This window comes from Etheostoma cragini, chromosome 14 (genome assembly GCF_013103735.1).
Source record: "Etheostoma cragini isolate CJK2018 chromosome 14, CSU_Ecrag_1.0, whole genome shotgun sequence".
In the NCBI taxonomy this organism is placed as follows: domain Eukaryota; kingdom Metazoa; phylum Chordata; class Actinopteri; order Perciformes; family Percidae; genus Etheostoma; species Etheostoma cragini.
Genome location: NC_048420.1, coordinates 15,722,162 through 15,732,835, shown reverse-complemented (window position 1 = coordinate 15,732,835; position 10,674 = coordinate 15,722,162). Strand labels below are relative to the sequence as shown.

The 10,674-nt window shown below is 40.2% G+C and overlaps 1 protein-coding gene across 1 annotated transcript; it reads right to left on the bottom strand.

Annotated features, from left to right (window-relative positions):
- Positions 1-5,080: 5,080 nt before the first annotated feature.
- On the bottom strand, positions 5,081-9,024 carry LOC117957232 (kelch-like protein 10). The gene is made up of 5 exons (XM_034892830.1): positions 8,774-9,024; positions 7,637-8,120; positions 6,545-7,156; positions 5,732-5,881; positions 5,081-5,540 (listed from the first exon to the last, which is right to left on the bottom strand). Exons 1-5 carry the CDS (start codon positions 8,923-8,925, stop codon positions 5,169-5,171), a joined length of 1,770 nt encoding a protein of 589 aa, XP_034748721.1. The 5' UTR covers positions 8,926-9,024; the 3' UTR covers positions 5,081-5,168.
- Between the last annotated feature and the right edge of the window lie 1,650 nt (positions 9,025-10,674).

Below are 10,674 nucleotides of genomic sequence, written 5' to 3'. Positions count from 1 at the left end.
ACACACACACACACACACACACACACACACACACACACACAGACACACACACACACACACACACACACACACACAGAACTTGACAGTCTGTCCGTTGGGTAAAGAAGATTCATTTGGATTCTCATCTCTTCTCCTACCACTTCCCTTCTGTATGTGCCCTTTCTTTTCACTCTCTTTCTCTATTTATCTCTCCCCTGTATATTCACTTTGCTCGCTCTCTTTCTCTCTCTATCACTGTGAGTGACAGTGGTTTGACCTCACGGGTTGTCAGAGGAGGCTGTTGCACAGACGGCCTGAATAGGGGAGTCTTTCCCTGGGTGCAAGTCTGCTGATGCTTGGAGGATGAGGAAATCCTGTAGCCACCTTTCCTTTTAGGCACAGAGTGTGCATATAATACTAACACCACATTGAGTGCAGCATTGCAAGATCATTTGTCTCCAAAGCTGCATTATGTTAACGTATTGTGAAATAATTACATTGTTATTGTAATTTGGGTCTATTTTTTTGTAGATTGGGATGTCATTTCTGTCCGTTATGAATGCTAAGATCTGGGAACATTGCTATGACAAAGTCCACGAGCAAGAAGTCAAGTGAAAGTGAAGGTTTTGTTTATATAGCCCATAACCACAGTCTTACGGGGCTTTACAGTTCAGTTCAATCCACTTCAATGGCCACATGACAAGAGTCATTGGGGTTTGTTTTCAGTACAGCATGGGATGAAAAGCTCTGCTCACACTGTCAGCAGCACAACACAGACATATTACATGATAAAGTTTGTGTATCACTTGACACCCTTTGAATAAGAAAAACGGGGGGAAAGCGACAAAGTTCAGGAAGAGCTACAAAGGGGGATTCCTAATTTTAAACAGACATGCAGTAGATAATCTTTGTATGTACAATTTTTGTATCATCTGAGTTTTTCCAGAGAACTACCATTGAAAAGGTGCGCCAAATTTTTCTCACAAGATAATCAGACATGACAATTAGACATGGTTGGAGCGTTTTAGATTTGCACCCGGTGCAGCACGGCACAATGGCCGACGCAGTTGTTATTTTACAATCCTAGCAAATGCACCTGTGCCCATCTTTGCGTCCATGGGAGTGCTGGTCTTACAGGGAGGTGTGTTCAGCTGAATTCTTGGCGTGTTGCTATCTTGCGGCAGCAGAAAGTGATCACGCCATTGACCAAGAAAAACCAGCTCTAAAGTCAATAGTACAACATTTTATTGTTTTTTTGACAGCACATTAGTAAAATGCGCCTAGGCTCGTGCACAGCACACACACTATATTTTTTACACTCAAACATGCAAAAGATTAAAAATAGAAAAATATGACGCAGCAAATCTACTATCATAATAGCAATGCGCCAAGGTACAAACGCGCCTGGCTTTTAAAGGGAATGGGAAATAACACACTGATTGGTTCATTGCCCAAAACACACCTATGAATTAATGCAGACACTAAATACAACCCTATTGAACCATGCCCCCGGCACACTGACCCTTTATCCGTCCTCAAACTAGTAAAAGAGGATTTGGACATGCCCAAATGCACCTGCGCCAGGCGCTTCACGCCGTGCACTTAGATTGTTATAATAGGGCCCTAAATGTGAATACAGCTATGTTCAGACAGACAGTATGAGAAAAATATTGTCTTTATTTAACATTTAAGTGTGTAAACATGTTCTAGTAGAAACCTAAAATGCAAGTATGAACCTGAACATTAAAAATGAAAATCTCCTTTAAAGCCTGTTAAAGATGTTTGTGACATCATCTCAATGTAAAGATTATGGGACAAGCTGGCAGGTTTGGACTAAGAGACATAATTCACATGTGCAGTGGGCTGGGCAACAAACAGGAAAACAGCTATTTTTACTGTAATGACTGGACAGCAAGTATCCCGTTTTCCTTATACATCCATTTTACCATGATGATGGTTACAACCATCTGACCATTGTATAACCTGTAGGTTTATTTAAATATATCTGAATGAGTGACTGCCCTGTCTGACTTCTTTATAGTGTTGTATGGTGACATGATGTTCAGAAACATAATGTAATTATTAATGTAATAAAACCAGATTTCTTCTTCACTGTTCTTGGCCTGTGATGTTCATCCTCAGTCTGACTTTATTGGCAAACTCCTCAGTAATCATCTCAGCTTGGACTGTAATATTTTACAGTGCACTTGGGAGGGAAAACTTATCCTCGAGTGCAACATTTGGATGGTGAGCAGGATGTTAACTGTGAGCTAAAGCAGAGCAGTGTGATGTTATATGACTGACAAACAGGTAAGAGGAAAACCGACAAAGGTCATACACAGGTCAAGAGACAGTGTAAGAGCTGTCTTGTTGTGTTAGTGTGTGTTAGTGTGTGTGTGTGTGTGTGTAAGAAAGAGAGAGAGAAAGAAAGGAAGGTAGACTATGGTTAAGAATTGAATCTTTCCAATTGGCAGAGTATTGTCTGTCTATCCTCTCTTAAAGACTCACACATGCACACACACACAAACTGTAAGGGTGAGACAGGTGTTAAGCATGAAATTGATTCTACCCTCTACCTAATTTACACACCACAACCCCTTTCTTTCTCCATTGCCCCCCCCCTTGTCTTTAAGTCACCATCCTCATCAGTCTTTACAGACTTCCTCTGATGTTTTTTAAATTCTTAGTCCAATGTGACAGTGTGTCACAGCTGTCGCAGGACATTTTCCGGCACATTCGAAAATGTGTGCATTCTTTGTTATATTACAACAAACAGTATGTCGAAATTGTTAAAAAGGTATGTTTCTGTAAATTGTATTTTCAGGATTTCCAGGCAGATGCATCATGTTGGCTCTCACACCCACACACATTTTTTCTTCTGTGAGAGAAAAAAAACACCATTTATGTGTGATAATGTTTTTTTCTGTAATCGCTCTCTTTCTCTAATGTGTCTTTTATTGCAAGACAAAACAAAGCCCTGAGGCGCTGCACACACACACACACACACACTCTCACTCTCTGCCTCACACACATACATGGCACACATCATAATACAGTATGTTGAGCTTAATATACGAATTACACAATACATAGGATACACACACACAATGATGTATATATACATCTACTCAAATACACAGGCATAAATACACACACTGTTGATGTCATGATCTAACTGTGTCGGTAAAGCACTAATCCTGTGTCGTTTGTCAGTTCGCTGACAGTTGCTCACACAGAAAAACAACAGGTTGTGTGTTTTTCACTGCTTTTATGAGTGAGAAGCTGTATTTTAGTATTAGCCCTTGGCTATGGAGCAGATAAACAGACAAAGGAAAAGCAGAGACAGAACGTGGAGGAGACAGAGAAATCGGAGTGTGTGTGTGTGCGTGTGTGTGTGTGTGTGTACCCTGTTGCCAGTGCTATTAAAGTTGTATTGCACAGGGCTTTTAGAACATCGACCATCAGCCAAGCAACTTTAGCTAATAATTTTTTTAAAACCTCAGTGCTTTGTGCATGTCAGGGCTCCTCCCCAATGTGTGTGGGCGGTGTAACAGTTGGGAGTCTCTGCCTGCATTTGTACGAGACCTTTCATCTTCTCAGGACACACACATGCACACGTGAGCCCATTTCAGACATGTAGGTCTACTGTAGACTGCAATGCGTCACAACGATTACATTTTTGCAGCATCATGTTTAAAAAAACTGTTTTATCTAAAAGTTACTCTGGTAATCTCCCTACACATAGCCAAGTAACACTTGTACAAATGTACAAATGTTACGCCAAAAAAGCAAATTGATATCGAAAAAAAAAGTTTCTATGACAAAGTGTGAAAGTCAAAAAGCCATTACTTTCAAAAATAAACTGAGAAATGTTACACTTTCTTAGGAACACCCCCACAAACACACCCCCACTCACACACACACACACCTCAAATAAAGAGTCCAGTCATGCTTTAAGTGACTGAAGAGGGAAATGGTTTTTCCCCTCCGCTGATATAAAAACTAATACTTATCAAGGCATGTCCAGTATGTACACATTTATACTATACTGTCCCAAAAAAACAAAAAGACCACACTCAAGGTGACTCTGCCCAAAAAACAAGCAACCAATGCTTTGTCTGTGAGCTACAGAGAAAGACAAAAAAGAGAGAGTAGAGAGAGAAAGAGAGGAAGTGAGCGATTAAGAGAGGGAGAGAGAGACATGCGGCATGCGGCAAAATAGAAAAGGACAGACTGAAGTCATTCAAGCTTTTCTTCCCCCTGAATAATCCCAGTTTTGTCCAAATTTAGTTGGAGGAGATTGTGTAACATCCAGTCCTTGACTTCAGCCTGAAAGTCATGTAACATCACCAACTTATGTTCTCCCTCTTTCTTTCTGCATTACTCTGTTCTCTTTTCACATTCCATATTTCTTCCCCACTTAGTTCCCCATTTTTCTCTCTCTGTGTCAGTCAGTGATGCACTTTTATGTGTCTCAGTGTTTGAGCCGGGGTTTTCCGGGAGGAGGTCAAACTGGCACCTTAGCATTTTCCTAGGGAGATCACTGCTTAAAAAGTAGCCAAAGATAGTAATTATCTTTTCATACGGACATGGCCAACTAAAGTTAGCTAACGTTAAAATGTTACAGACTGACAGAACAAGCTGGTGCACAACTCTGAATTCTAGGTGATCAGAATATTAATTAAAAGTTTTAAAGTATTTAAAGTAGCTCATAACTAAGGGGTTCTGACTGCTGTTTGCTGTCCACTAGTTATTTAGTGTTGACCAGTACTCAACTGCTGTGTAGCCACTATGTCCGACGATTGGAAATGACAAAACAATTGCCTGGCTCACAGACAGACAGACTTGTATTCACATTTACCAGATAACATTTTGGTTGCCTCATAAAGTAAATGCTTTTACAGCTTAAAAAATAGCCTGCTAACAACATTGAGCCTATCCTTTATTTTGTGGGGGACAATTGGGCGCAAGGAGGGTGCGGGACATTTTATCATACTATTGTTGCCACTGCTGTGTCTGCAGGTTAGACACAGCACTCTCCTCACATAGCATACAACTTTCAAGCTTATTCAAACCGATAAGTTAAAGGAAACACTGGAGTAACAGCATTTGGATGCATGTGGAAATTTATTCCATTACTTTATGTTAAAGTGTTGCCAGGATGGATGGTGGCACAGGGCAGTACTCTGTCAGATGGACTCTTCTGACTCCACAGACTCCACAGTCTCATCATCCGCATGTAAATCCAGCAGGGCATCACGAGGGACAGCATAATCAGCCATGTTGGGGAGTCCGTACACAACACAGCAACTCAGGGCGCTGCGGAAAATCTCCATGTCACAGGCCTCAGACCAGTCATCAGTGGTTGCATCATAGGACTCAACGTTATAGGAGGTGGTGTAGCCATTGAAGCCCCCAACAGCAAAGAGCTGATCTTCGAGCACTTCAATGCCAAAGTTGCTGCGGGGGGTCAACATGGAGGACACTTCTTGCCAGGTGTTGGTCTGGGGGTTGTAGGCCTCAGCGCTGCGTAGACGGGTGTTGCCATCAAAGCCACCAACCTTTGGAAAGAAAAGTTAAAAAAAGTTGAAATGGAGATTGAACAAGTTTCTCAACAACAACACCCTTGCAACAAAGAACACCTGCCCCCTTAAAGTTTCTCTGAGTAAAAAAAACAATAGGTGACCAAATCTCTTTACACTTTAAACCGTTTGTGAGTTATGTGAGCATTAGCAGTGTTTCATGTACTTACTGCATAAACATGATCTGTGTATGCAACGACACCAATTCCACTGCGCCGGCAGTTCATTGGGCCAATTATTGTCCACTGGTTGGTCTCCGGGCTGTAACATTCAGCCGTTTGCAGGCACTCGTTCCCATTGAAACCGCCACAGATGTAAACCTTGGGAGAACAGGAGGGGCATTAACAGGAGTAACTTAACACCTTCCTTAGCTTCAACTGGTGATAAATAATACAGAAAGACGTCTACACTATAGCAAGATAATTAATGAATTACAGCTGAGACCCAGCATCTATTAGAGAATCTAATCTTCTAACTAAAAAATAATTTGGACCGATAAATTAGTTTTTTATGTTACCTTATTGCCAATAAGATGTGGCTGATGAGTAATAATAAGAAATTTCAGTACAGAAATGAAAGATATGTTGGAGGTAATTGACAACCAGTGCCATACATGTAATACATAGTTCATCCATACATTTTTGACATGTTTCCACACCATCCTCAAACAAATGTACTATATTAGGGTTAGGATAGGAGTAGAGAGTATGGTAAACCACTCTCATACACATCAACATCAACACTTCAATGCTCACAACATCTTAAATATCAGATATAGGTTGCTGAGGACCTTTGGTCTGAGACTACTCTCTGGACAAATATTCCATTTACATCAACAAAAATGCAAAGGGGAAAAAACTAATTGTGAAACTCAACTTTTGTCTAACAGTTTGGTTCTCTCTCCAGTTTCAAACAGGTAAAAATCAAATCAGCAATGTTCCAGTCACTAGCATACTCTCTGTTACTCTATGAATTATTCCCACCTTGTTGTGGAGTGTTGTGCAGCTGGCATCGCTCCTGTGCTCTGTCATGGGTGCAATAAGACTCCATTGGTTGGTCTCGGGCTTGTAGCGCTCTGCAGTGTTAAGTCGTGTTTGCCCATCATAACCTCCCATGGCATAAATGCACCCGTTCAGCACAGTGACGCTCACGTAGCAGCGGCGGTAGTACATAGAGGCTACCTCATGCCAGAATTGTGTGCTCAGGTCAAACCTGCGCACACTGTTAAAATGCTCCACCCTGTCAAAGCCACCAACACAGTAGACATTCCCATTAAGGAAAGCAGTGCCGTGATAGGCACGAGGACGCTCATGATCATTTGTCACATTGATCCAGTAGTCTGCACGGATATCGTATGCTTCAATGCCATTAGTCGGATCACCGCCACTCCAGCCTCCAATGGCCAACAGGATGGCATTAGGCAGGCGAGGACGAGAGAGCGGGTTGAAGAGCCCGACCACGGAGGATGTTGTGTTGCGACAAATGGTCTCAATGCCTTCTTTGACCATAAGCTGGCACTCAGTGTTGCTATTGACTAGCTCATTGGACATAACGTTCATCCTTATGAAGTCCATACTCATCAAGGCCAGCCGGACCTACACAGAAAAAAACAGGCAGATTTTTTTGTATTGAACTGTTCTACTTGAGTCCAGTGTCAAGACCTCTGTTGCCACTTTATAAATTTATTATAAACTGTGACTGAAATTTACCTTTTTATCATGCTTCCCAAAGTCTTGAGTAGGCCAAATAAGTAGGATTTTCTTAAAGAAATCCAATGCATAAACTTCGAATATATTCATAGACTACAAGAACAGTCCCTCTCAATCATCCCTTGACTAACTAAAAGTGTTTGACAGTGTATATATCTGCAGAGCCGATGCCCTCTGCTTGTATTTTCTCTTTATTAGTGTTCAGGATGTTTCTGGGCATCACTGGGTGTGAAGTCTCCAGCCAATAATTATACACAGGTGGCCTTACAATATTGATTATTGTTGCAGTCAGGATAACACCATCAGCCAAATGCTGAAGATGTAAATATAAACTAAATGTAGTGACAGAAAGTTACTGTGCAGTACCTTAGACAAGAGTACAGTGATGTGTCCTTTTCGTTTTTCAGGCAAATGGGTGATCCAGCGAAGGATGGACTCATACACAACACTCTCTTTTTTCACATTGAGGTCGTCTCTTTCAAGGATGTCAGTGAGTTCCTGCACAGAAAGCTGCAGGAACTCTTCAGAGAAAACAACCTCCTCAAAGTGATCAATGATACAGCGGTAGGCCTTATGCTGCAGTTTGGAGGATGAGCAAATGTTGGTGAACTGAAAGATGCCGATGCAGTTCTTTGGGCAAAGCTGCTCGCCCAGGAAGTCACAGCCAGTCTGCACAATGTCCATTACATTGAGCTGATCGGCTGCAAGCAGCAGCTCCTGTGCATTGTCCTCTGTCACAGAAACAGAGCCAGTGTATGCAAACTCAATGATGAGCTGCATCATGTCAGGAGATAGGCCGGGTATGTCAAAGACCTTTTTGTCTGGGGTTGACCAGCGTCTAAAGAGAGCTCTGGGTCGGGATAAACACACAGCAGAGGATTGGGGGGAAAAAACAAATTCAGCTTTTTCTTCTCACATTCACACTGAGAACAATACTAAAAACGTATGGTAGCACTTTTGAAAACAGCAGCTACAGTGAAATATGATTGATATAAAGGGTCTTTCACTGTGTACACATATCTTTAAACCACAGCACTGATTAACCCAATGCACTAAATGGCACACATAATATATTAGTATGGGTACATTTAGGGTCTTGTCAGACATCTCGATTGAAGAAAAGTATATCATTTAGCTTTGAATGATAAATGACAAATCATGGATTGGATATTTAGTTGTAACATTAATTTGAGTGGATATCTCAACCATTTTCAAACCATACTGTCTATGTGACAGAAAACCTGCCCCATTTCTAAACTTGAAATTTAAATTTTCCTTTAAAATATGTTCTGTATTTTGATTTAGGTGTCCATAAGCTTTTTAATACACTGTCTTCTATGTATCAATGTTGTTTAATCAAAAATGTTCCATGAAACAATTTAACTCGTTACGTATTGTGATTGGTCGTTCTCTTAGACTCTCTCATTATTTACTGTTGTCAACTGGCTCATTTGAACGATACAAATGCATTAGTTTCCCTGTAATATCAGATAACTAACTTACAGGAAGTACGGGCTGCATTTACAGAGGACGACCCTGTGGATTTGAAATTCGACGTCCTCGACTTTGATGACTGCATCGCAAAATTCTCCCTCCAGACGAAGATCATTAAACACTAAGTTTGACTTCTGTGAAGATTTGCCTAGGTCGCTCATCTTGACTTCCTAATAAATATGAGAGTTTTTTCTCAGTTTTGGTGTTATCTCATGAGTTTGAACTGGTTTGTTCAGTCAAGAAAGAGAGAATGAACACTCACGCATCATGATGGAGTTCTAAATTCTAGACCTGAGTTTTCATTCTGGAATGGATTATAATTACATCATTGTGACTAATAAACTGACTGAACAACATCCAAATCAACCTCAATTTATAAAACAAGCATTAGCATTCTTTCTTGTTATAATTTAGATTTTTTGTTTTACGGTACATCAGTCACATATACAGTACAGTAGATGATGTGGAAAAACATATAAATGTGTAAATAAATAAAACTGAAATGTGGCTATGTTTTGCACATATGCTAAACCACACTGTACACAATTATATAATGTTGCTCATAAACGCATAAAAAAAGGTATACGAATTTGGCAGAAGCTATGAAGAATGGTGCACATGTAGTTTTCTTCACTTCAGTGAGTATCGTTTCCCAGGTCCACCAGTAAAATAATGTAAGCAACTTAGTCATTTGACTATTATATTAAGTTTCCTGGCCACTTTAATAGGTAAATCTATACAATACTTTCAGAGAAGTGTTAATTCACCTACTGTATATGTATATCGGTTAGTTCGCAGTGCTATCCGTGTATCCATGCACGAAGGCATTCATGTACACGTTGACACAGACTTACACACAATCAAACACACATTTATTGCCCAAAAATCTGCACCCACTCGCTGATAAAACAGTAAGCCGCTGCCTTCCTGAGGGCAAACACAGCAGGTAGCCTGAGATCTAATTAGCTAGTTAGCCTTTGGATGACTGAGTAAAGAGAAATCTAAGCTCAGTTCACGACATTTTACTGTGATAAAGAGGAAATGTGTGTGGCAGTGAACAGTAGGAGAGGGCATTGTGTTGATAAATGGCTGCTAAATACAGCATCTTCTGATTAAACAGTACCCGAGGAGGTGTTCATAAAAACAAAGAGGCAGACGAGAACAATGACTGTATGTAACAGATTTCATCAAACTACTTGAACTTATTCACCGGGGTCATTATGATTGTTATCAAATCAGTGGGCCACTAATCTGTCTCGAAGGCAAAACAACTCAGGAGTGAGATGTGGAAACATTCAGACAAACAGCATGAGCTGAATATCTACAGGGGAAAGCCCAAAAAGCAACAAAAAAAATAGAACTATAAATAACTGAATGGGGCTGATAGAGTTGTTCTTTAATTCCAATTACTTTGGATATTTTTCCAAAGTTAGTTCATTCTGCTGTTTTATGTTTATTTAAATTACTTTAATAGTTGTATGTTCCTATGGTTCCCTTCATATCTAAAAGCAGTGTCCTAAGAGCTTTCTCCCCTCTGTCAGAAATTCAATTCTAGTGAGAAATGATTGGATTATTGTAAATATATATATATATATGTATATACATATACACACACAATTATGTACACACATTCATGGTTTCCAGGTGATGAATGCTACTGACTTCGGACATCTCATGACTTTTCCTCCAGTGCCACCAACAGGTTGACGTGCGGTTTGGAATGAAATGTCCTTGCAGCAGCTGACATTTGTAGTTTTAAATCAAGTATCTCATCAATGGTTGGATGAATTTCCATGTATCTTCCATGGAAAAGTTAAAAAAAGTCCTTTAGGACTTTTACATTATGTTTAGGTTTTTGTCATCAGATAATTTGAAAGATAATTTTTACAGAGATCATCTTTCATTTTGTG

Excerpts from the sequence above, each read along its gene's own strand:
- LOC117957232 (XM_034892830.1), bottom strand. The coding sequence starts at position 8,925 with ATGAGCGACCTAGGCAAATCTTCACAGAAGTCAAACTTAGTGTTTAAT. Across the intron at positions 8,121-8,773 it reads AAATGCAGCCCGTACTTCCT|AGCTCTCTTTAGACGCTGGT; the intron begins GTAAGTTAGTTA and ends ATCCCGACCCAG. Across the intron at positions 5,541-5,731 it reads ACACAGATCATGTTTATGCA|GTTGGTGGCTTTGATGGCAA; the intron begins GTAAGTACATGA and ends TTCTTTCCAAAG.